Source organism: Cajanus cajan, chromosome 6, assembly GCF_000230855.2.
Source record: "Cajanus cajan strain Asha chromosome 6, NIPB_CcT2T_4, whole genome shotgun sequence".
In the NCBI taxonomy this organism is placed as follows: domain Eukaryota; kingdom Viridiplantae; phylum Streptophyta; class Magnoliopsida; order Fabales; family Fabaceae; genus Cajanus; species Cajanus cajan.
Window position 1 is genome coordinate 23,501,892 of NC_138522.1, and position 27,339 is coordinate 23,529,230.

Here is a 27,339-nt window from a genome sequence, read left to right on the forward strand (position 1 = left end):
GGATTCCTAGCGGGTTCTTTTGCTCTTATTTTTGCGCAGCCCTCTTTTTGGGTTTCCTGCCGAGCTTTTTTGTTTTTATGATTTTTGTTTTTAAAAGATTTCTTTTTTATCCATGATGGCACTTGTCGAGGCCAAGGAAAGGTGCTCCAAGTTGTCACACACACTTCCACATAAAAATGATGCGGGTTTATTGTTATTAAGACAATTTTAACCTCATTCATGCTTATTCAAACAGGGTTAAAATAATGTGGTCTAGAAATTTATTGCAAGCAAGAAAAGAAGCAATAAGAAATAATAAAGAATGATTTTATTATAATTATAGCGGAAACATGTGCCCTATCGAGGCTCGGGGGTCGGGCTGTCCCCGAGGAGTAATCTCTAACAGTCATCAGGTCTATACATCCCTATCGGAAGGAGAAGAGCACTTGATGACGACGACCGGCCTTGACGCTTGTGAACCGGCCTTCCTAAAGATCTGGCTTAAAGAACGTCGAGAAGGATCTTGGTTCCTCTTCGTCCTTTGATCTTTATTAGGGTTGTATCTTAACCCTTGTTTCCCCGGATTATCCTTAATAATGGGTAGCTCGGGAATTCCTTGGGAATCCTTGCCAAGTCCTTGTCCAGGCAAGTATCCGTTCTTGGTGAGCATGTAGGCTACCTTCTTCATTTCTTGGGGAAACGTTTCGACATTGGCGATCTCCAATGCTTGGAAGGCGGTCTCTAGAGCTTCTTCTGCTGCATCCACGTAAGGTATGGCAGATGGCTTGCTGATGAGTATGTCATCTTCAGCTTGTACGGTCACCAGCTTGTCACCCACTATGAATTTGACTTTCTGGTGGAGCGTAGAGGGAACAGCTTTCGCATCATGAATCCAAGGTCGGCCGAGGAGACAGCTGTACGTGGGAGTAATGTCCATCACTTGAAATTCGACATTAAAGATGGTGGGTCCAATTTGGATTGGAAGATTAATTTCTCCCACCACTTCTCTTTTAGAACCGTCGAAAGCTCGGACGATCATGTTGCTCGGGCGCATTTGGATTCCCTTGATTGCCATTTGATCGAACGTTCTTTTTGGCATCACATTCAAGGAAGATCCATTATCCACCAAGACTTTAGCGATGTGATATTCCTTGCACTTTACAGAGATATGCAAGGGCTTGTTGTGGTTCGGTCCCTCAGCGGGGATTTCTTCATCGGTGAAAGTGAGGTGATCATTAGCCGTGATGTGACTAACAATCCCCTCAAATTTGTCTTGGGAGATAGTGTGCGACATGTATGCCTCGTTCAAGACTTTCAACAGAGCTTGTCGATGCGGTTCAGAGCTTAGGATCAACGACAACAGAGTAATCTTTGCTGGCGTCTTATGAAGTTGATCCACGATGGAGTACTCGCTCTGTCGGATATATTTTAGCAGCTCGTCAGTCTCCTCCTCGGATTCTTTATTTTCCTCGTTTTTTTCTTTTTCTTTTTCTTTTCCTTTATTCTTGGGAGCTTTATCATGAAGATCTTCGGGAGTGTAGATCCTGCCACTCCTAGTCATGCCCCCAAGTCCAGCGATGTTAGAGATATCGCTGTCGGCAGAAGAATGGATGTCGTATATCCATGGCACAGCCTTATTCGATTCGTAGGGAAAAGCTCTTGGAGCAGTGATCCTTAACGGTGTCGGACCTTCCCCTTTATTCGTCTTGATTACCAACAACGGAGTTGATGTGCGTTCGCTTGGCGCGGTTGTTGGTTTACACTTAATAACAAACGGCGTGCGATCCATTCTGAACATACGCATCGATTAATCCTTTCTTTTTATTAATGTTATTAATGAATTACTAGGAGAGATGTATGCAATGCACTCCCCTAGATCCCTCCATGATCTTTGATAAGAATGCATGATATGAGATGATGGCGTTGAATATGCATGCATTGTGTTTATTCAACTAAGCATTATCATGTTTTCGGGATGCTCCTAAGATGATGCATGATATTGCTTGGTTTGGATAAATATCTTTTTTTTGGATATTTTGTTTTTTGTATTTTTTTGGGTGAAAAGGGAAACTACCTATATGAATGTGATGAAGGTAGATGTTAACACCATGTAATGGAAGATTCTTATTCCTATTTATTCTTATTTTAAAAGGGAATGTTGTATGTTTAAAGAATGCAATGTATGCTCAAACAATGTCACATAAACAATGCACAAACAATTCACTCATCCACGAACAGTCACGAGCGAATCACGAGGTAGGGGTATCCTGCAGAAAAGTGCATATTCAAGGAGGTTCTAACTGTTCTCACCGGTCCAAGGCCCCCAAGGTGCCCCCATTATAGGGACCCAATTCCTCTCGTCGTAAGTCGATGGAAAGCTCCAACGCACTGTCGGACTCGAGTTCATGGTTTTCACCTTGAGTGATGTTTTCCGACAACGGTCTATGGGCACCTATAGACCCATTCGACAACCGGCCGTACTAACATCCACTCCCTATGGCTTTCCACTCATGCCCCCGGGTATAGAGGGAATTGTTGTGTGCAAAGGTTCGTGTGCAGTTTATATTTCAAACGATTGCGGAAATTTAAACATCCAACAGTTATTAAAGCCAACTAGGTAAAACATGTTATCATACAAGCGAGGGGTAACGAAGTAATTTTAAACTATTATTTTAGAAATAATCCATCACTAAATGGGACTGACTCTCGAGGCTTCCCCAGCGGAGTCGCCATCTGTCGCCACCCGCCGAAACGGACCTTGGCATTCGCGACGATGGTTGGACTCTTTTTAAGTTTTGAAAGATGATGGATTGTTAGGACAACTTATTCTCAAACTGAGACCTCATCGAACTAACAATTTTGTTAAATGATTCTCACTAATCCATGTTAATCCCAAGCGGGACCCTCCATGGATTAGTGGTTTTCGCAAAAAGAAGGGGTTCTTGGAGTCGCCACCAATGTTTTACTCAAAACATTGGAAAAAGATATAAGGCAATTGATTTTCACAAATCAACTTTGGCCATTACAACCAGAGTCGGGTAAGGGAGTCGGTTACGTGCGAGGAAGGTGTTAGCACCCCACAACGCCCCTTTCGGGTTCCCTATGACGGATTATTTCATAAATAATAGTGTAAAGTTACTAAATTACCCCTATTTATTAGAAACGATTATGAGTAAAATATTTACATGATGAAAACTCTAAACATGCAATGCAACAATCAAAAAGCAATAAATAAAAGCGGTAAAAGAAGGGATTTGGAAAGAAACCTTCGAAGCGGGCTTTTATATATTCAAAACGAAGTTTAGGAGGCTTTTTGGCGCTCTTTCCCACTACACGTCCGCTCGCTCCTTTCCCTAAAGATGATTTTTACTATGGAAATCAAAGAAATTTCCCTTCGACTTGTTCGAGTCTCAAGCTAATGGCTCATGACTCAAGAACTTCGTCGGATTGGCTCTTGGAGAGACTTCTAGGGCAGAGAATAGCTCAAAAACCGAAGAATACTCAGCACGAGGGTCCAGAAGTGTGGAAAAAAGTGTGGAATGACGTGCAAATGACGTCCTATTTATAGGATTGAGGCACAATACGGCCTGGGAGGTCAATACGGCCCGTACTGGGTTTTTGAACTACAGTACGGCCGTATTGAATTTGGTACGGCCGTACTGAAGTTCAAAAACTTCAGTACCGCCGTATTGAGTTCACTACGGTCGTATTGCAGTTCAAATGGCTCAGTACGGCCGTACTGAACCTCTGGGAGGGTGTATTGAGCTCCAATCCTCGCACACCCTTATTCTAAGCTACTCTAAGACTTCTAGACCTACAAAGAATCATCCTAGGGTCTTCCAGGAGTCCTTCCGGCTGACTTTCCTTCGGTCTTTGAGAGTCTTTGAGTCTTATTTCCGACCCGGACAATTTTAGGGGTCTACAGGGGCATCTACAATTGCTTCTCTTGGGTACAAGAAAACACTGGAAAACACCTGGGTCCGCAAGCAGGATTTTCAAGCAGTTGACACTGATGATCGAACTCCGTCACCACCTCCTCAAGATCCTTCATCAGCACTTCTCTCGGATGTTCTTAATGAAATTCGAGATCTTCATTTTTATGTTGGTGAACGTTTTGATTCTCTTGACACTCGCATGACTCATCTTGAGAAGGAAGTAAAATCTCTTAGGCGCCCTTCCGAGTAGCTAGTTGACTGTGATTTTGTTAGTTGCTCTTTTAATTTATCTTATGTTTTGAACTATTTTTAATCAATTTCTGAACTTTTTGATTAGGACATATTTTGCTAATCTAGGATAATTCTGCAGCTTTGACTCTGACTATTTTGCTATTGGGACATATTTCACTTCTGTTCTGAATGGTGTTTGTTTATCTTATTCTATTTATTTTTTATATATTGTCTCATTCCTTTTGATGTTGCCAAAGGGGGAGAGGAAAGGAAAGAAGAAAAAGGGTTCTGATCAAATATTGGATATTTTGAATTGAACAATTTAACCTGATCACTACAACTGTCTATTTAAAGTCAAAATTTTTTATAATATAAAATTAACATCAAACAATGATTTATTATGGGGGAGACTAAGGGGGAGTGATCGATATACACTATTTTATGTTTCTTTCCATCTACAGTATGTTGTCATCATCAAAAAGGGGGAGAATGTGGAAGAACGTATGTAAAGGATTTTGATGATGCCAAAGAAATTGTAGAAAACAAGAGGTCAAGTTAAAGCAAGGTGATCAAGAAACAAAAATATCAAAGTATTTTAGATAAGTCTTGTCAACCTAGCTTTATATGTAAAAATAAATTTTTAGAAATATTGCATAAGATTCTTGGCCATTTAAAATAAAGAATTTCAAGAAAACCCAAATATAATCTTTTATATTAATAAGGTTTTGAAAATAAAGGTTTTCTATATTTTAAGTTTTAATAAGGTAATTATTGTTTTTAACAGTCTGGTAATCGATTACCAGTACATGTAATCGATTACCAGAGAATGAAACTCATATGATTCAAAATTTACTTATTAAAACGTGCTCTAGTAATCGATTACCAATTCCATGTAATCGATTACCAAAAGATAAAAATTTCGAAATTTAAATTTAAATTTTACAACGTTTCAAACATTTTGAAATTAAACCGTTGTAATCGATTACCAAGTCTTGTAATCGATTACCAGAGCCTATTTTCTGAAAAATTTTAGAAAGTCACAACTCTTCATGAAAAGTCATGACCTATGAAACAATTATCTATAAATACCAATAATTTTTCAGAAAAAGGTTACGAACTCAATTGTGAAAAATTATCTTTACAATCACTTGGCCAAAATCATTTGCGAATATTATCTAAAGAGTTCTACTAGATTAACAAGTGTAAAATCCACTCTTCAAAGAGAGTTGTTCTTCTTCATTCATCTCATCTATTGATTTGTAAAGGAGAAAGTGTTGTTCTCCTTGGTGGTTTGTGATTCTTAACACGAGGAAAGGGAATTCCTAGGTGTTGGAGAATTTGAGTCTTGTAAAGGTTACAAGCATAGTGAAAAATCTCAAGTGGGAGACTTGAGGACTGGATGTAGGCAAGGTTGGCCGAACCAGTATAAAATCAAGTTTGCAATTCTCTTTCCCTATACTTTTAATTTTGTTGTGAAGTTTTTGCATCATTACATACATTTTGTTTATGATATTGCTTTTATAAGAAAGAAGTTAGAAAAACTTATAAAGAGAAGAAAAATTAGATAACTTAATTCACCCTCCCCCCCCCCTCTTAAGTTACACGAGGCTACTTGACTAACAATTGCATAAGAAAGTTTGTAGTTGTCTACTTTGATGACATTTTAGTGGATAGCAAAACCTTAGATAAGCATCTTGGGAATCTAAGGCAAGTCTTAATAATTCTTAGGGAAAACCACCTCTATGTCAACCTTGAGAAATGCACATTTTGTAAGGATCAAGTCAAATTTTTGGGATTCATAGTTGGCAAAGAGGGAGTTCATGTTGACCCCGAGAAAATAAAATCCATCCAAGATTGGCCCACCCCAAAAAGTGTTGGAGATGTTAGGAGCTTTCATGGTTTAGCAAGCTTCTATAGAAGATTTGTGAAAGACTTCTCCACACTTGCATCCCCTCTTAATGAGCTTGTTAAGAAAGATGTACCCTTCATTTGGGGTGAAACACAAGAAAAAGCCTTCAAAAATCTTAAAGAAAAACTTACCAATGCACCTATTCTAGCTCTTCTAAATTTTGAGCAAACCTTTGAGCTAGAATGTGATGCATCCGGTTTTGGCATAGGTGTTGTGCTACTTCAAGGAGGCCACCCCATTGCTTATTTTAGTGAAAAACTACATGGGGCCACCTTGAACTATCCCACCTATGACAAAGAACTATATGCCCTCACAATAGCCCTTCAATTTTGGGAGCATTACTTAGTGACTACGAAATTCATCATACATACCGATCATGAGTCACTTAAGTACATTAGAGGGCAAGGAAAATTAAATAAAGGCATGCTAAGTGGATAGAATATGTTGAGAAATTTCCTTATATTATCAAACATAAAAAGGGAAAGAATAATGTAGTGGTCGATGCTCTCTCTAGAAGGCATATGTTACTCTTTACCTTAGGTTCTCAAATATTAGGATTTGATAATATCAAGGAATTGTATGAACTTGACTTGGATTTCCAACCCACTTATGCCAAGTGCCTACAAAATCCTTTTGAGGGATTCTATATTCTTGAGGGATATCTTTTTAGAATGGGCAAACTTTGTATCCCTCAAGGATCCCTTAGAAATCTTTTAGTCAAGGAAAGTCATGAGGGAGGTCTCATAGGCTACTTTGGGGTTGATAAAACCCTAAGTCTCTTAAAATCCAAATTCTATTGGCGACACATGAGAATAGATGTCCAAAGGTATTGCTCTAAGTGCATCACTTGTTTACAAGCAAAATCAAGGGTGATGCCTCTGGACTCTATACCCCTCTCCCTATAGCTAGCTCCCCTTGGGTTGACATTAGTATGGATTTTGTGCTTCGTCTCCCAAGAACCCAAAGGGGATTTGATCTATCTTTGTGGTAGTGGACCATTTTAGCAAAATGGCCCATTTTATCCCATGCCACAAAGTAGATGATGCTAGTTATATTGCAAAACTTTTCTTCAAGGAAGTAGATCGTTTGCATTGTCTACCCAAGACTAATGTGTCCGATAGGGATGCTAAGTTCCTTAGTCATTTTTGGAAAGTGTTATGGGAAAAACTAGGAACAAAGCTTCTCTATTCTACTACTTGTCACCCCCAAACCGATGGGCAAACCGAAGTAGTGAATAGGTCCCTATCAACATTGTTGAGGGTCATTCTAAAAGGGAATAAGAAAAGTTGGGAAGACTATCTCCCCCACATAGAGTTTGCCTACAATAGGGTAGTCCACAAGACTACAAATTTATCCCCTTTTAAAGTTGTATATGGCTTTAACCCTCTTTCTCCTCTTGACTTACTCCCTCTCCCTAATACTACTTCCTTGTTCCACAAAGAATGAGTATCTAGGGCTGATTTTATAAAGAAGTTTCATGAGAAAGTCAAGAGTCAAATTGAGAAATAAACCCAAAAATATGTTAAATACAACAACAAAGGGAGAAAAAAGGTAACCTTTGAAATTGGGGATTGGGTTTGGCTTCACTTGAGAAAGGATAGATACTCTACTCAAAGGATGTCAAAACTAAACCCTAGGGGAAATGGACCTTTTCAAGTTCTCCAAAAGATTAATGACAATGCATACATCCTATATCTCCCTTCTGACTATGGAGTTAGTTTTTCCTTTAATGTTTGTGATCTCACACCTCTTCTAGGAACTAATGACATGGAGGAGATTGAAGATTTGAGGACAAATCCTTCCAAAGAAGGAGGGGATGATGGAGGACCACGCTTTGAGCTCCAAGTTGGACCTATTACTAGGTCCATGGCTAGGAGGATAGAGGAGGATGGAGGAGAGACCATGCCTAGGGCCATACTCATCATGTGTGTAGAGTATTGACCACTTCTAGGCCCATTTTGAATAATTTAGGTTTTATTGCTTTTATGCCTATTTTACCCTTGTATTATAGGGTACCTTAGATGATAGGATTTATTTTGTACTTTTCATTTAGCCTTTGTATTATGGGGCAAATTAGCATAAAATTTATTTTTGGACTTAAGCCTTGACTTGTAAGGTCAAAGTCCACTTTTTTTCTATTTTTAGGTCAAATGGTATTTTAGTCTTTAGGAGGGAAGGAAACCCACACCGTATTTAGGGTTAATTTAGGTTGCATTTGGAGCGCATGTTGCTTGCACTTCTCGGCCATGCACTTTCTTGCAACCCTAATTTCCCGTCTTTCCCCTATAAATACCCTAGACCATGCACCTTGTAAATACTTTGGATTATATATGATATTGAGTGAGCATTTTGATGCCTCAACATCTCATCCTTAGTCCTTAGGCTAGTTTCGACTATCCTTGCTCTTATCTTCACCCTAGGAGAGTGGAACCCTAGAGTGGCCTCCACCTTTCACCTTGGAGTGAGCCAACTATTCTTGAGCTTCCATCACCACACCTATTCCTTCCTCCACCTTAACGCCTTTTTAAACCTTGAAGACTAGTCCCTTTTGTTGTGCCAAGATCTTTAGGCAAAGGAGACCCTCCTCATTGACGCCTTCTTCATCAATGGAAGGGGGGTTTCCAACACCCAGATTTTCATATCACTCTGTGGTAATCGATTAACTATTTTGGTAATCAATTAACACGATGATAACTTCAATTTTTTCAGCTTGATTCCAAGCAAGAGACTATGTTTTAATCTATTACCAATTTTGGTAATCTATTTCCTCAGAGATTTCTTTTAAAAACAGGTTTAGTAACAAACTTGGTAATCTATTAATACAAAGGACATTTGAATATCCTTTTCCAGTAACAGGTTTGGTAATCTATTACCCTGAACAGTAATTTGATTAACAAAGTTACCTTGTAAACTCTTGTTTTGAATCAAGTAATATTTTTACGTTTAAACACTTAGTAATACATTACCCTTTTCAAGATAACCTATTACTTCATGTTTACTCATGGAAATACTTAAAAAACAAATTCTTGGATTTTAAAAGTTTGACGGATTCTTGAATTAAGCATACATCATCAAACATAAACAAACACACACAAGCCTATATTTAATCAATCAATACAATATCCTTTTTTATAGGCTCAAACATCATTTATACAACATCATCAAAACTAAAAATTCTTGAGGAGTCTTCTTGTTATCTCCATGACCTTCATCATTTCAACAATCTCTAACAGGTGGGCCCAAGATTTTGTTCACTTGGGTCTTATATAGAGGGCTACTTTATGTATATAAATCATGTATAGTATTTTTTTTATACTTTTAGCCTTGTATTTTGGGCACCTAGATTAGGGTTTTTGGCCTAGTAGCCGAAATGCGCCTATTGGTGGGCTTCACGGGCTTTGGGATTTATATTGCTAATATTGGTCTTGTTTTGTTTGTCTTTTTATTTTAGACATGATTGTATAGGAATTTTAGACCCTACATAGCTCTCTTAGTATAGGAGTTTTTAGGTTTATGAAGGTTTAATTTGAAATGTATGTAATTTAGAGTTCATGTACATCAATTTGAGTCATGCTTTCCATGCATGACTAAATTAAATGCAAAGGAACCCTAAATCACATTCATTTCATATTTGAATGTGAAATAGGTGTGAAAAAAAGGATAGGTCACGACCAAAGTGAAATAGAATTTGAAATTCAAATTTCAAATTTGATTTTACTTTCCCTCTCTTTCTAGCCTTCCTTCCATTCTATATAAACCCTCTCCTTCACTTTTTGTAAACAATTTTGAGCATTTATGAGATTTCATATTCAGAAACCTCTCTTCTCACTCTCAAGATTCATCAAGGAGAAAACTCCTACTTAAGCTTTCTCCATAAGGAAACCTTCCTTATGGACAAACATTTTTATGCTAAGTTTTTAACGTGTGAATTTTGGCTTGAAGAGGTTAGTTTCTTAGGTCATGTGATATGTTGTTGGAGTATAGTTATGGACCTTTCTAAGGTATGGGTTATTCTTAGGTGGGAAACCCTGAGCTCTATAAGTGAGATTAGGAGTTTTTTGGGTTAAATAAGGTATTATTGAAGGTTCATAAAGGGTTTTTCTAAGTTAGCCTTACCTTTAACCAAATTTACTAGGAAGAGACAAGTTTTTTTTATGAGATAGTAATGGTAAGAGTAACTTCCAAAACCTTAAGGAGAAATTAACTAGTGAACCTATCTTAGTATTGTCTGATCCTAGTAGAGCCTTCATAATGTACTATCATGCGTTCAAGGTAGGTTTAGAGGGAATGTTTATGCAAAGGTGGTAGCTTATACTTTTAGGCAATTGAAAACCTATGAAAGGAACTACCATACCCATGACCTTAAATTAACATTTGTAGTTTTTGTCCTAAAGCTTTGGAGAAATTATCTCTATGGCTCTAGATTTAAGGTATTTAGTGACCATAAAAGTCTTGAGTATCTATTTGATCAGAGAGATTTGAACACGAGGCAAAGGAGATGGTTAGAATTTATTAAGGACTACGATTTTGAGTTGAGCTATCACTCGAGAAAAACCCATGAGTTTGGCCTGTGAGATTACCCTTAGCAGTGTAAGGCTTGGCATGTTGAGAGTGATTAGAAACCTATTAGTTGAAATCAAAGAAGGCCAAAAGGTGGTTCCATTTTTGGTAGCTAGAGTTAAAGGCCATAAAACAAGGCAAGTGTGGTGAGTTTGATTTAGGAGATGATAGGGTGTTAAGGTTTAAGGACAGGGTATGTGTGCCTAGTAACTCCAAACTCGAGAAATAATCTTAGAGGATTATGGAGAAAAGATTGACACTAGAAGGAGGGTTAAATAGTGTCAATCAAAAACTCACTTTATCAAGTAGTGAGGTAGTAATGCTAATAATGAAGACTGTTGGAGAAGAGCTAGACAAAACATAGAGTAATTTTATACTGGTTTATTTCAACCACCGAGACTACGCCCAGTTCTCAATCTAATTAGATTGAGTTCCACTATCTTAAACAAGATACAAGTATTCTTTCAACAAGCCACTTCTGGCTCAAACCTAAGTGTTCTTTGAATTGCCTCTTCAAACAATCTACCCAAGTATTTTTTTCACACAAAATCTCTCTAAGCTTTAACACTGAGTATTCTTTTACAGTCAAGTCTCTCCACGCTCAAAAAGTATTCTTTTACAGACAATTCTCTCCAAGATCAAACTTAATAACTTAGAGTTACTAAGGTTTATAGGTTGTTTCATTTTCCTATCAAGATGTTATACAATAGTTTAAGTACAAATAGCTATTATAGAAAGAATGAAAAAAAGTCCTTCTAAAAATATTTCTTCAAAAGTTCATCAAAAAGTTTTTCTTTCTTATTGTGAAGTTTCTTATATAGTAGCCCGAATGAATATGATCATTGCAAAACCTTGAGGATTCATCATAAACTTGCTTCATCTATCTTCATTACAAGTTTCTTGAGGTTAGAAGTGTTCATTAAGGCATTAAATGATTGCATTAATTTTGTTTCGCCAAATTATCATTTCTTATCTAATCAAAGAAGCTACTTATCAGCTTCGAAATACCAAACAGATTATTTGTGGCATGGGTCAAGAAGAAGCACAACATTTGCTGACTTTCTCTATAATTTTAAGATCTATTTTTCCTTGTTTCTCGTGCAAAGCATGGCTTCATTCACTTTAACATATTTATTGAGTTTCAACAAGCTTTCTTAGTTTGATCTATTAAGGAACTTGTTTAGACATGCAACAATTATTCATTATTCATTATAAATGTTATGCGCGATAAGACTTTATGAAGTCAGATTGTATGCTTCGTTTGATAACATATTGTTTGTCTAACATTTTGTGTCGTATGCTTCATTAGATTTGTATTTTGCAAGAATATTTTCTCTTATAAAAATATTTTGTTTGTTATTATTAAAACTTGAAAGCTTGAGGGATTCAAGATCATCTTGACTCAATAAGGAGGGACATAAGAGTAAGCTTAGTTTCCACCCGAGTACCACTAAGATGTATCAAAACCTTAGGAAAACATGACCTAGGATGAAAAAGGATATAACTAAGTTTATATGCACATATTTAGTATGCTAGAAATCCAAGATAGAGCATCAAAAACTTTCGAGTTTGTTACAACCCTTGAATGGAAGTAGGATAACTTTTCCATGGACCTTGTGGTCAGGTTTCCTAGGACCACGAAGGGGTTAAATTCCATTTTGGTTATAGTGGATAGACAGACTAAGTTTAGCCGACTTCATTCCTATCAACATTAAGTATTCGTTAGACATATTAGTTGATATCTGTATTAATGAGATTGTTAGATTACACAATGTGCCTTCTTGCATTGTTTTCAGTACAAATCCTAGGTTTTCATCCAAATTTTAGGGGAGTTTTCACCAAGTCTTGAGAACCAAACTTAGGCTACGTTCAGCTTATCACCCTCAAACTAATGGCCAGACTAAGAGAACCATCCAATCTTTAAAGGACCTCTTTAAAGCTTGTGTATTAGGGCAAAGGGGTAATTAGAACATTTTCATTTGTTTGATAGGATTTATTTACAACAATAGTTACCATTCTAGTATTGGGATGACACCTTATGAAGCCTTGTAAAGGAGGAGGTGTAGGATACCTTTGTGTTGGTGTGAACTTGGGGAGAACCTTGTGTTAGGACCTAACATAGTACATCAAACTATGAAGATGGTCAAGATGATACACGATTGGATGAGAATAATCCAAAGTAGGAGTTATGCCGATATGAGAAGTAGGAGCTTACAATTTCAAGAGGGCAATTATGTATTCTTAAGAGTCACATCGTGGATTGGTGTTGGTAAGGAAATAAAGTCTTAAAAGCTTAACCTTTGTTTTACTGGTCCATACCAAATCCTTAAAAGAGTCAGTAAAGTGTCTTATTAAGTTGCTTTTCAAATATTCACAATGTTTTACACGTATCTCAACTCTACAAGTATGTCTAAGATTTTTCACATGCAATAGAGTCAGACCATCTCGAAGTCAGTGATAATTTGACAATTGAAACTATATCAATGAAAGTTGAAGACTAAATGGTTAATCAACTCATAGGTAAGAATATTTATTTGGTTAAAGTTGTCTTAGGAGGTGCTTCTTCTGAGAGTGCTACATAAGAATCAGAAAGCAAGATGAAAAACACATATTTAGAGTTATTCATAGCAGGTAAATTCGGGGACAAATTTCTTTTAGGGGGAGACAATTGTAAGATCTCACTTTTTAAAATAAATAAATAATAGTTTTAGTTTAATTAAATTATAATATGAAGAAATATTTTATTTTATTTAAATAAAAGAAGACGAGTTGTAATTGGAGAGTATAAGGTTGGACTTTGAGCCCAACCAGGAGGCTAATTAAAAAAGAAATGTTAGGTGATATTAGATGTCTTCTAAAACCCTAAGAGTACTTGTAGAGAAAAATCCAAAAGAAGCCATCAAATAGATTGTGGTGTAGCAACTAGAGCTACAAGGAACACATAATATTACAAAATCGTCACTTGAGGTATGTGGAAGTGAGATTGTGGCATTCATGGGTATATATGAGGGCTATGGGTAAAAAGAAAATCCTTGAGCGTCTTAGGTGTCATTTAGATTTGTTCAAATGTGTATGAGTGCGATTAGTAATTAATTTATATTTTGTTTCTATAAATTCATATTATGACTTATGGCTAAACTAATATAGTGATGAATTCATGTGTTGTATTGGTTAGGGGTTATTGTGTGCATGAATTTGGGGTTTTTACTTGATTGGATGAAATTGCATGATCTATTGATGTTATATTGTTATATGAGTAGGGATCAATTTCTTCACTGATTGGATTGTAAAATGAGGCAAGTGGATTGATAGAAAAGATGACCTAACTAAGAAGGGGGTGAATTGGTTTATTAAAAATTTCTTACACATCTAACTTGGTTTTGAAAAACGTTTCTAATCTTTCCAAAGAAGTGTGTTGATCTATGGGTTGTATATAGGATACTTAGTTCAGATTTAATGCAAGTCTAAATTCACTTAATTCTTAATGCAATGTATATGCCTCACAATACATAACAACAAGCGTGAAAATAGAAATTCAAGAATGAAAAGTCAAGTGTAGGGAGAGAGAAAAATGCACAACCAATTTATAATGGTTCAGTCACATCCACTTGTGACCTACAATTAGTCCCTATTCAACCTGATTGAGATTTTTCACTAATCTTTAATATCAGAAGTTTTACGATCACAATACCACATGCAATATACTTCTACAATATTAAAGAAACCACTTCTTAAACCCCAAGAAAAAACTACTTGTAGCACCCCACTATAAGATTATCCTTTCTTAAGAAACCTACTTAAAAAAATAATCAATATAGGAGTTTAAGGAATGAATTCACTTGAAGTACAAAATATATCAGAGAAGGTGAATCAACCATGTAGCTTAACCTTTCACTTCATGAACATGATGATCAATTCAATTCTTGAAAACTTTATTGAGGTTACCACAAAGGTTAAAAAACCTCTTCTTGCGGAGAGAAATGTATTTCAAGGAGTGTTTTCATAAAAAATATCACAAAGACTCAAGTCTCTCTAATCACGGTGTGAAAAAGGATATATACAAGTTTTCTGACTGAAATAATCGATTATTTACATGGATAATCGATTATTTTGTTCTTAGTAATTCTAGAAATCAACCAAGAACAATTTAATCGATTATTTTGAGCAATAATTGATTATTCCAAAACCTTGTTTATGAAATAATTGATTATTTTGCTGAATAATCGATTATTACAACAACTACTTCTCAGGTAACTAAAAAACATAGTAAATAATCAATTATTACTTGATATGATCGATTATTTTAAGTGAAAACTTAAAATCTCAATTTTTCATTCCATATCTCTGTACAATTCAATTTTAACTTATATCTAAGTCATCAATCATCATCTAGATAGAGATAAAATGCTAAGCTACTTATTTAACACAAAGCACACAAGTAAAAAAGTTTAAAACACACAAAACAAGATACAACTCGTACTCTTATTTATCAAGAGGCTAAAAACACAAAATAAATTACAAGTTGCATTCTTATCTATCAAGAAATGTATTTGTTATCACCAAAACCAACTAAGATTATGTCTTCATCTTGAGCTTGATCAACAGGGATGTGTATGGATGGGTTGAGATCACACAACTCATAATTTTGTGAAGTGCAAAATATGTGACCGCGCTAGGTTTGTCTTCATTATGCTAAGCACATATCTGCATTTCCTAGCACTGAGCATGAATGAGGTCACACTGGGCACATGGATGCTAGAGAGGTCTTTGACTGTTTTACATTGGGGGGAAAGTTTCACCTAGCACCATTTAACACTGATTTTTTAAGTAATGCGACACCGAGTGTGGCCTTAATCACACTAGGCATGTTGGTTCCAAAAGGGTCCTTGACTCCTCAACACCGAGTGTGGAACTGTTCACATTAGGTGCACGTCAAACAAGAAGGCTCTAAACCTCTTCATGCCAAGTGCGAGTACCACAACATTAGGTGTGATTCTAACAAAAAGATCCATAATCTCTCCACACCAAGCTTGAGTCTGACCTCGCTATGAACCATGTTGTGTCTCAAACAAACTAAATTAGATGAATAATTTGATAATAAAGGATTCTTGAGGAGGGATTGAGTGTAATACTAAAAGGATAAAATAAATGTGCTAAGTTAGGGGATGTAAGCAAAAAACTAAAGAAAAGCTAGGGGATTAAGAATCTAACTAACCAATGTGTTTTATTGTATAAAAGCAATTAATGTATGAGAACATGCATGATGTAATGAGTCACTAGGGGTAATGTGGTGAGACATGGTGGATAAGTCCAATGTTGCAAATTGGCAAATAAGGTGGATTGTTGTTGCGTATATGTAATGATGTGGTGTCATTATTATAGTCCATACATACATACTTTATCTTAATTATAGTATATTTAGGATAATTAATAAAATTATCAAACTAAGAAAATTAAAATATAAGTTTCAACCAATCAAATTGTGACATATAAGTAATTTCTAAATAATTAAATTTAAATTAATTAAAATAATTAGGAGACGATTTAAGGGTTTAATCCTGTGTTTTGAGGGTGAGGAATTTAATGGTTATATTAGTTTCTCCAAATTATGTTTAGAATTGAGAGGAAATGAATAATTTCTAGGAAATTCTAGAAAATTCTTTAGAAATCTACCACATTCACAAAATGTGTGAGATGATTTAGTAGTAGCCTTCTTTCGGGATCAATTGGCCAAAAATTGGCCTTAGAAATGGTCAGAAATTTTGACAAAAAACATGCCCACATAACTAATTCAATTTAATGCAAGATAAATAAAGGAAAATGGGACCAAAATTACAATAACATAACCTAAAACACCTTAAGACCAATCAAACCATCAAGAAGAGGAAGAGAAGAAATTGGAGGAAAAAAGAAGATTTTCAAAAATTAGAAGAAAAGCTAGGAAATCTTAGAAGAAAATAAGTATGGGTCAGATGTTTAATTTTATTCATTATTTTTTTGTTTATGATAGTTGTGGAGTAGGTTTTCATTATTATATTCATGTTTGGATGTTTGAAACCTTAGGTTACAAGACTTGGATTATGTGATGAATTTTGTTGTTTTTAAGGTGATTTTGGTATACTTCTTGTTGTTGGGTGAAAATTGTGCTTGGTTTTGAATGTTTGTTGTTGAAAATTTGAAAGGTGGATGTTGGTTATGGAATGGAGGAGTTTCAATCCTAAGATTGAAGAAGGAACTAGATGAGAATTTTTCAAAAAGTCAAAGGGCAAAATGGTCATTTCCTAGGGATATAGATGGAATTTTTGGAAAAGACTAAGGGTAGAATGATAATTTTAATATTTAGGGATATAAAAGGAATAATAGAAAATGTTCAAGGGTATAATTAGATTTTAAAAATTAAGTAGGGGTATAATTGGAATTTTGAAATAAGTAGGGGTAAAATTGAGAATTTAGGAAAAATCTAAGGATAAAATTAGAATATTATAGAATACTTAGGAACATAATTGGAATATGGCAAATTAATTAAGGAGAGTCATAGAATGGTAGAAAATGATAAGAACATAAATGAAATATTAGAAATTAAACAATGGTAATATTGGAATTAGTTATTAAAATTAAGGATAGAATTATAATATTAAAAAAATAGCATGTTTAATTAAAATTTTGGGATAACATTAGAATTATATTAGTAAATCAATTTAAAATAAAAGTAAGGTTTTAGTTTATTAATTAGTTGAAAATAAAAATTATTTAATTACAAAAAACATGTAAAATAGTATGAATTAATTTTAATTGATTTATTATTGAAATTATTCCTGTGTGAAACACTCCTGTCAATCCTCTTGATAATTGGTCTGCTGAGTCTAATGCATTGACTGTATCTTCACTTCAAGTGGTGGGGAGGGTACCTGCAAAAGCACTCTGACACTCAAGTAAGTGTTTGGTACAGAGCAATAAAGGCTACAATATTAAACGATCATACTTGTTCTTGTCCCATCATATGTGTATTTATAGTGAAGTATTTGGGCCTAGTGAGCCTTTTGTCTTGGAATATGGGTAATCAAGGTTTATAGTCCTTAATTTGACCTTAATATTGGTTTGACGTGGCATTTACTGTTCAATTTCCTCTCCTAATTTGTCTTGTTCATGAGGTGTCGAGTACCCTTCTAGTTGACCTATTAACCAGAGGGGTATTCGGTTTGACTCTTGAATGGGTATTTGCTCATATTGGAGCTTCCTGGCATGCTTCGTTTTGGTTATCGCTTCGGGGTCCAATAATAGGGCCGAATAGGGGGTGTTCGGTTTCCATGGTGTCACTTTTTCTTTTGATTACCCTTCGACTTATGCTAAGGCCGAGGGGGGTATTGATGGAGGACCACCCTTGGAGCTTCATGTGGGACCCATTACTAGGTCCATGGCTAGGAGAATGGAGGAAGACGAAGGAGACACCATGCCTAGAGCCATACTCATCATGAGTGTGGAGTATTGATCCATCTCCTAGACCCATTTTGAGTAGTATAGGATTTTATTGCTTTATTTCCCTTTCTACCCTTGTATTTTGGGATACTTTAAATGATAGGATTTTATTATGTATTTTCATTTAGCCTTTGTATTATGGGGCAAATTAGCTTAGGATTTATTTTAGGACTTAAACCTTGACTTGTGAGGTCAAACTCCACCTTTTTTCTATTTTTAGGTCAAAGGGTATTTTAGTCTTTTAGGAGGAAGGAACCCACACATCATCTAAAGTTCATTTAGGTTGCATTTGGCTTGCATTTGGGCTTGCATTACACGGCCATGCAACCCTAAATGAAACCCTAGATATCTTCCTACTTCTATAAATACCCTTAGCCTAGCACGTGTACACACTTTGGAATATATGAATTTGAGTGAGCATTTTTTGCCTCAAATCCTCTCCTTAGTCACCTAGGTCTACATGGCCTGACCCTCCCCTCTCCTCCTTGAGTGAGCTTCGGGTTTATGTGAGTGGTCTTCACCCTTGCCTAGTGAAGTGAGCCAACCTTGAGCAACCTAAACACCTTTCCCTTCCATTTTTCCCTATTCGCCCACCTTAAACACCTCACGCCCATTCTCTCTTTTCTCCACCCTTGAAGGAATGTCCACCCCTTAAGGTCATCATCTTGGCCTTGGCAAGGAGATCTTCTTCACTATTGGAAGTCTTTGGTCCTCCCATGGTGGAAAGAGTCCATCAAGTATTCAATTCTGGTGGTGGCTAACCTTTGTTTTGATTACCTTTCGGTCAATGCTAAGGCTGAAGGAGGTGCCCAATTTTGGTGATGGACGAGAGGTAAGGCGTATGCCTTCCCAGTAGAAAAATCATGAATTGCTTTTAATGCACATGGCATAGTGCATAGTGTGATTTTTTAGTCAAAATATTTTGGGAGAGAAAAGAAAAGAGTTTGGGAAAAAGTTTGAAAATATTTTTATTTTACTATTGAGGATGGTTAATAGAAAAAGTAATGAGAAATAAGGTTTTGATAAAAAGATTTTAATGATATTCTTTTCTTTAAATTTCCTATCAAGGACATTTGGTAGTGTGATGTAACAGTGACAATGATAAAGGACAGTGAAAAAGATAATGAAATAGTACGTGGATTATGGAATTGAGATTTGAGTTACTCATGTTAGTAATAGCAAATAGGATTGAATAAAATGGGTAAGATGAGACCTCTAGTTTCAGGCTAGACCTTTGGTCTAGGGAATGTTTTGGGCATGAAAACCCCACAAATGGCTAGTCTTTATTTGATTTTATGCCATGGTAGCCTATCAAGTGTACTAACACGGTTAGAATTTCCAATATTTGTTTTTACCTCCTATGCTAATCTCAAAGTTAGTCAGCTTGCTTTAATGCCAAATGGAAGTCTCGGCTCTGCCTTATTAGCATTCTTAGTTTCTATCTTCACAATAGTGTTAGAAACTGCATTTAAAAAATGAACAACACACTCTAAATATTATCTTTAGAACTAATTTATAAACTTGAGTTTTTGGTGCCATAAAATTTGCAATGCATGTAAATGAGTGCTTATGAGTGCCTTAAGAAAGTTATTGTTCTACATCTGATGTTAACAATCAAGTTTGTAATATTGATGAAATTAATCTTTTTTTCTTTAATTGGTCAATATTTCTATTAATACAATTATGAGACTAATCTTTTAAAATAATGATTGATCAAAGACTTTCACATGGTGACAATATAGAACTTAACATAGAAGATAAGCTTTTTACCTAAACAAGAGTTCTACTCACTGAATATATATATATATATATATATATATATATATATATATATATATATATATATATATATATATATATATATAGAGAGAGAGAGAGAGAGAGAGAGAGAGAGAAAGAGAGGAAGGGTCCGTTTATTCTAGGAGTAAGTCTACCTATAATTATTCCGTTCAATAACTCATGTTCTATATCAAATTTTAACGATCCAACTATTGAATTTAAAGTTCTTAATATATAAATTAAATATGCAAATTTTTAAAAAATTTAAAGACCATTTGATACTTCGTTTCATTAATTCAAATGAATGTATAAAATTATTTTATGATTATCCATCAATTTCATGTGTGTAAAGGAGGTGTATTTGACATAACATTTTATGCACAAATTTCACAAAATCCTTTACAAACCAGCATGATCTGTTGGCTAAGTAACAATCTAATTTTATAACTATTTTTGTATAACATACCTATTTTGTCCTCTAATCTCTTTCCATTTTTAATGTCATATTCCTAATATCTGGTATATGTTAATCATAAAACTAAAAATTAAGATTTAATCTAGCATTAGCATATTAACAAAAGATAAAGCATCCCATTTCATAACAACAAATCTTTAATCTCAAATATAAAGCAATATCCATATATGTTCAACACAATTTTTTCAAACTCATAAAGCAAACAAGAACATTCTGAAAATGTAATGAATAACATTAGATGGATTATTTTAACTAATCAAGCCTTATAGGATTCCAACTAGAAATCAATTGTTTTTGTTGTAGTCAACTATGATTATAAAATCATCAACAATTAAATGACGAGTATCTTGCAAATGAGAAAATACATTAACTACCCCTAAGTGGATGAATTCCTAATTAACTATGCAAAAATAAAATAAAATCGATCGAAGAACCCTATGTAGAGTTTTCACAAAGGTGAGAAATGAAATAATGATTGATCCTTGAAGAATATTACCTTTGATTTACTCACTATTTCATCATCAGAGTTGATCAATACCCTAAGTTGGGTTTTCAGAGAGGGTAGGTGTTGAGAATATGCCTAAATATCTTTAGGAGAATAAATTAATTTTTTATAAGAATATTTTATTTATATTTCAAATATTTAGATTTAATCTCTTTTGATTATTTTAGGATTTATTTCCTTGTTTTTAGAATAAGATAATATCAATATTTGATTTTGTATAACAAATTTTCTCTATAAATAGAGACCTCATGAATAAAACTAGATTATGCTCTTTTGATAAAAATAACTTTTATAAAATATTTCCTCAAACAAATATCATAAAATAACCTCATTAGAATGAGACAACCATTATGAGACATTTTCGATGGGAAAGAGAAAGAAAAATAAAGAGTTTTCTAACACAAACATGAGATAGAAATGAGCTAGAACTTATATGATGTACTAATTTTACAGCTAGAAATGAGAAATAAATTGTCAAAAGAAAATATTATTCTAGTGGTTAAAGAACCCCCTGAATAGGCGGTTTCTTATAGCTGCCACAATTTAAACACCTCAATAAACAAATTTTGTTGTAGTGAAAGCTTCACATTCTCTTCGCCCCATTATTCTCCATGAGAAACTCATCTCTTCCCTCCCTTTCTCATCTTTATGCATATAATTTACTTTATTATATCATTTATATTATGTTGTTGATAAATCTACTTACTAAGTCTATGTGGATCTATTGCTGTTTCGAAAATTATAGGAACAATTCTAGTTGTTATTTTGCTCTAATTATTTTTGGAAAGTTATAAATTAAAGAGAGAGACTGCCAAAAAAAAAGTTAGAATTTTTTAAGTTTATTGCATATTTTTCGAGAACTATGAATCTCTACCTAGAAATTTGTCAATCTAGATTTCTATTGAATAAGACAAAATAAAGTTTTCATAACTTTAGTTTAACTTATCATCCAAATGATCTGAACTGGTTTGTTATAAACTATAGTAAAAATGCTTTAACTTAGGCTTTGGGTCCTTTGGAAAAGGTTTTGAAATGATGGAAATGATGGCTATGTAATATCGTGTTTCAGTTTTTATTAGGTTAACATTAATCATAAGGTGGAGAATAGAAGTTGTAGTTAGAGTTTTCAAGCAAGTCGATAGAATACTACCAAGAGGCTTTGCTCTTAGTTGTGTTAAAGTAATTTGATCGGAGACTACCAAGAGAGTCCTATGGTTTGATGACTTGATCCAAGGTGCACCTCTTATGAATGAAACACCTTTAGTTATATTTTATTTTTATTTTAATGCAACTTATTATATTTTGTACCCATGTATGAGCTAAAAAGATAAAGTTGTTCATGTTTTATTTGAAATTTGATTTGGTTGTGAGAAGACCAAAACTAACGGCTCCATTATTATTCTAGTAGTTGTTTAAAATTCCTTGTTTTAGTTTTTGAAAAAGATAATTTATAATTCACTAAATATGTTAGTTTCTTAGTCGAATAGATTTAATTGTTGGTGCAACTAGCAAGACTTTACAAAAAAAAATGTTTTTAAGAAAAGAAAATACTAAAGTGTGACTAATAGTCTCACGAAGACAGTTAAATTACGATTGAACGAGGTGTACTTTTATCAAAATTCTTAATATCGTGGAAAATTACAAACAAATGCAACTGATGCAATTGCAATCATAATTGCAAAGAGTGAAAATTTTTTTTTTTTTTGACATTTCGACTGAAATAAACAATTGTGAACTAGTTTTAAAACCTTAATCTGAAAAGAGAAAGAAAAGTAAAACATAATGAAATCCATTATTTATTACAAATATTAATTTAAGGCAATCATAATTAGCATTTTATTTATATAATTTTCTCTATCAGACCCATATATATAATACGTCTCAGCATGACCAAAGCACACTGTTATTCTAACATCACTTGCATTTTATGTCACAGCTATGAATGAAATGATGGTGGGAGCATAAGAGTTCTAAGTCGTAGGTGAGACCACTGCTCTTAAAATTTGAAGGCCTCCCTTCCATTTTCCACTCCACACTTCATATAATCCAAAATGAAGGTCTGAAGGTTTGGCCACATCAATCTCAAGTGAATCAGAAGGAATGCTCATGTCGCAACCAGGACTTATTTTCGTCGCCTTATAAATGTATTTTCCTGCTCTCCCTACTTTTGCCATCACTAGAACATCTGTGTCTTTCCAACCAAACCCATCTTCTTTAACTTTCACCTCAAATGTAACCTTGTATTTCTTCGGATTACTTATTTTTACCACACCCGATACCTCCAACCATGAAACTTGTGTCAACTCTGCAGCACCTTGTCTGAAAATTATTTATTTGTACAATATCAAAACATATGTAACAAATATTTGGTTCGTTATATAATACCTAATAATTAAACTTTGTTAAATAAATTCATAACATTACACACACATATATATCAAAATTATCCCTAACATTAAATAATGAGACTTTTAGTCTAATCACTATTTATTAAATTAAGGGAAATAATTTCAATTAAAAGTAGACTTTTAAAGGGAAAAAAATAGTGAACGTAAGATATATTTTAGATAATAAAAAGTATATCATAATGATAAAATAAATTATAACCTTTTATAAAGGTATTGTACCATCTTGGATATAATTCGAGATGGACTTGTCAAGATACCTATGTGTCATCTTGATTGAATATTGACATAAGTACATTAATTAACATGGATGACTAAATTGGCTAACAAATAATTTGAACGAAACCTCTTTACCTTTTAGGTTCGGAGCTGGTAGGTAAGTGTATCATCAAAGATATAATCCTATATGGACTTGGGAGAATGAACTTGTCAAGACACTTAGGCCTAGTTATGGATGGCATACTAAAGTTGGGATATAACCAATTTACATAACTTAACATATAAATTTAACAAAAGGTTTGTTAGTCATTTTCAATGAGGTTGGTATATATTGTTCTGATCTTAGAAAATCAAGACTAAATCTTAGATATGATCTTAAATTATCTTATCAAATCCCAAAATTCTTGGGATTCATGAACTCATAAACAATCAAACATAAAAACTCTAACCCTAAAGTAAAGTAAGACAAATCACACTTTTAAATGTTCTGCCTTAGTTGAGCGGTTAGATTAATCCTAATTTGTTCTCTAGACTAGAACATGTAATATTTTAAAATAATTAGAAGATTGAAAAATGAGAAGACTATTCAATGTAATAAAGATAATTGTTCATAATAAATTAAAAATTAAAAATAATAAGAATAAATTATATTTAATTACTTAATTTATATATAACTAGGAGAAAAGAGACATTTAGTGCTTCTATTTTTTTTTTAAATAATAATAATAATAATAATAATAGTAGTAGTAGTAGTGGGAGATTTTATTGTGTGAGTAGTAAGTGAAAGTAAAGATATAAGTTGTATAATTGAGAGAACAATGTGTCAAAAAAACAGTGGAGGAGAGATAAAAATAATTAATATATTAATATATTCAAAAGTAAAATAGTCTTACAAAAATAAAGACTAGAAAGCCTTTAAAGGTTTTAGTATCCCCTATGTCCATTAATATAGATAATCAATATATTTAATGAAACCTTTTTTTTTTAGAGAGAAAAGCTTTGGTGAGTTGGGTTTCGAGAGCCCACCAAAGCTAAGGTGCCTTCAAGGTTCTATAAACACTTATCCACCAAAAAATCATATGGACAAGAATCAAACTCATCACATTCTTTTAAGAAATGAGTTCATTCTTTACTAATTGGAGTTAAATTATGTATCTAAAAATAATTTAATTATTTCAATTTAAAATATTCTTCATTATCTTAATTGTCTAAAATAATATTTCTTGTTTTGTTCATCATATTAATAATAAATTAACTAGTGCTAATGATATATTTCTTTAACAAATCAATATATTCTGTAAAAAAAAAAAAAAGTTAATCCATCAAAATTATGATAACAATAATTTTTGAATTTAGGATCTTATTCATATTAACCCAATCCTTCACCACTAGATTGATTCTAGTGATTTTTTACATTTTCATGCAATTCTTTAACTAGACTAAAAATTAATAATTTATTAATCAATGTATTAAGATTTATTTAAGTATTAACCTTTTTGAACAAATATTTTTTCATATATAAAAACAAATAATTGAACCTCTGACCATATATTTAAGGAGACAAGATTATCTACTAACTAGACTTAATAGTAAAGATTTAAAAAGATTACTAAAAAAGTATCAAAATTTTAAAAATAAAAAATAAATTATAAGGACTAAAATCAAATACAACTAAATTTATATAGACATACACATATTTAAACATGCATTTTATTTTTATTCCCCACCCCCCTTTCTCTATATATATTTGAATAGATTGTTAACATAAGTTTTAATGTTATTATGTAATTATAAATTTTAGAATACAATTAATTTTTTAAAATTTTGTAATATATATTTTTTTTAAAAAAATTATATCTGAATTTTTTTTTCATAATGTAAAAGTTTTTATGCTAATCTTATATGAATGTTATGTAAATATAGATAGATAAAGGGACCAAAACGCATCGATTTCGAATATATTAAAAGAAATCAGATTAAATCGGTAATGATTAAATATAGAAAACAGAAACGTTGAGAGAGATTACAAATTTTAATTTTTGTTTTTCCAAAAATATTAAGAATGTAATTCATATAATTATAATGCTTACTCTGGTACTTTCCAGTATCGAGAATCATTTCCCCACACAATGTTGAGTCCTTTAGGTAGTATCACAAACTTGTCGCCTTCCTGCACATATATTTTTATCATTGTTATAGGCAATTCCAGCATCATTGACAGTGAAATAAAAAGAAAAGAAATAAAATGAAGAAACAAGAAAAATAAATAATTAGAACTAAAAAAATGTATTATTTAGATGGGTTAAAAACACACACACAGACAGAGAGAGAGAGAGAAATTCTTGGAGACATGTCTAGATGAGTGGGAAAAATTGGAATTTTTTTTTTTAATTTAATGTTTACATATTCTTAAACTTTCAAACTTGAATATTGAAGTCATCTCGTGTATATTTAGGTAATCGATCTCTCAGATAATGTTCATTTGGTTTTTTTTTTATAATTAAAAACTTTATTTTACTTTTATTACTATTTATATTTAAAATGTGACTTTATTTTAATTTTAAATAATTATATAAATATTTTTATATGATATTTTATACAAATTTTCAAAAATACAAAATAGAACGAAAGTAAGATGTTATTTTTAATTAAAGGAAAAATAAGAAACTGAGCACGCAAATGATATTTTCTAAAAACAAAAATAAGTCTCCTGCCTGAAATAAATAAATAAGTCATGAATATAACCTACTTTATGGTGGGAAAAAATTCAGTTAAAATACAAATGATATATATTGTAATTATCATAAATAAATATCTTGTAAAATATGACTTTTATATAGGCATAAGAGAACGTATACTTGCCTGTGTTATGAACCTAGCATCTAACTTCTGATGAGGCTTCTTGAAAGACATTCTTTAAAATCTGCAAAAATTGTTTGTATCTTCTTCTTCTTCTTCTTCTTTTTTTTTTTTTGTTCTCTCTATGTGTGCTTTATATATCAACGAAGAAACTATAAGAAGAGTTTGTTTGAGGAACCCTTTATATAGGTAATAAGATAACAACGAAGAGAAATGGAATAATACAATTCAAGGCTAGAGGAGAAGCATAAAGTTGTCTTAGAAGAAAAGGAAAAGGGAAAGGAATATATAAAAGAACAACTTGAACAAAAGGAATCAAGAAAATGGAATTAACTTTTTAAACGATTTGCATGTGAATAAGCACTTCTATCAATAATACCTTTTCATTTTTCAGAATAAATGAATAAATATTCTCAAAATGTTGCAAGGATGCATGATAAACAAATTAAATTATATACACAAAAAGGTACGAATATCCTTGCGTAATGTCTGCGAACAAATCGATTCTCTGTGCATGGGCGAGTGCGTGTAATAGGGCTTTTTTATCTAAAGGGAATATTTAGAAAACTTATTACTTAAACGAGGATATTTTTAAACTATTTTCAAAAATGGGATATCATAGGTCAACATAACGTTACTCTTTATCATGTCATTTTTTCTTAAATAATCGTTTAAGTTTAGCTCAAAAATAGAGTCGAATCAATATTTTACTCTTGTAATGTCACTACTTTCAGGGACTAACTTTTCTTTTTTGGTGCATAGTGATGTTATCCCTTATCAGGGACTTAATTTTTTTATTTAAATGTCACTGCAAGGGTTGGGGACTCAATTTTATTTATTTTTTTATTAATTAAGTGCCGCTGCAAAGGGTTAGGAACTTAATTTTTTTAAGTGTCACTACAAGGGTTAAAAGACTAATTTTTTTTATTGATTGTCACTGCAAGGTTTGCAAGGATTAGAGACTTACACTACTAGAATTTTTCTTATTACATGCGATTTTTTTTCAA

The 27,339-nt window shown here is 33.2% G+C and overlaps 1 protein-coding gene across 2 annotated transcripts; it reads right to left on the reverse strand.

Annotated features, from left to right (window-relative positions):
• Nucleotides 1–22,622: 22,622 nt before the first annotated feature.
• On the reverse strand, nt 22,623–26,497 carry LOC109804057 (protein PHLOEM PROTEIN 2-LIKE A9). Of its 2 annotated transcripts, none has more exons than XM_020365809.3 (3): nt 26,336–26,497; nt 25,564–25,643; nt 22,623–23,168 (listed from the first exon to the last, which is right to left on the reverse strand). In XM_020365809.3, exons 1-3 carry the CDS (start codon nt 26,384–26,386, stop codon nt 22,820–22,822), a joined length of 480 nt encoding a protein of 159 aa, XP_020221398.1. In that variant the 5' UTR covers nt 26,387–26,497; the 3' UTR covers nt 22,623–22,819. The 2 variants fall into 2 exon arrangements, with proteins under 2 accessions (XP_020221398.1, XP_082933003.1); XM_083076877.1 differs by having other exon boundaries at nt 25,564–25,639; nt 26,332–26,490.
• Between the last annotated feature and the right edge of the window lie 842 nt (nt 26,498–27,339).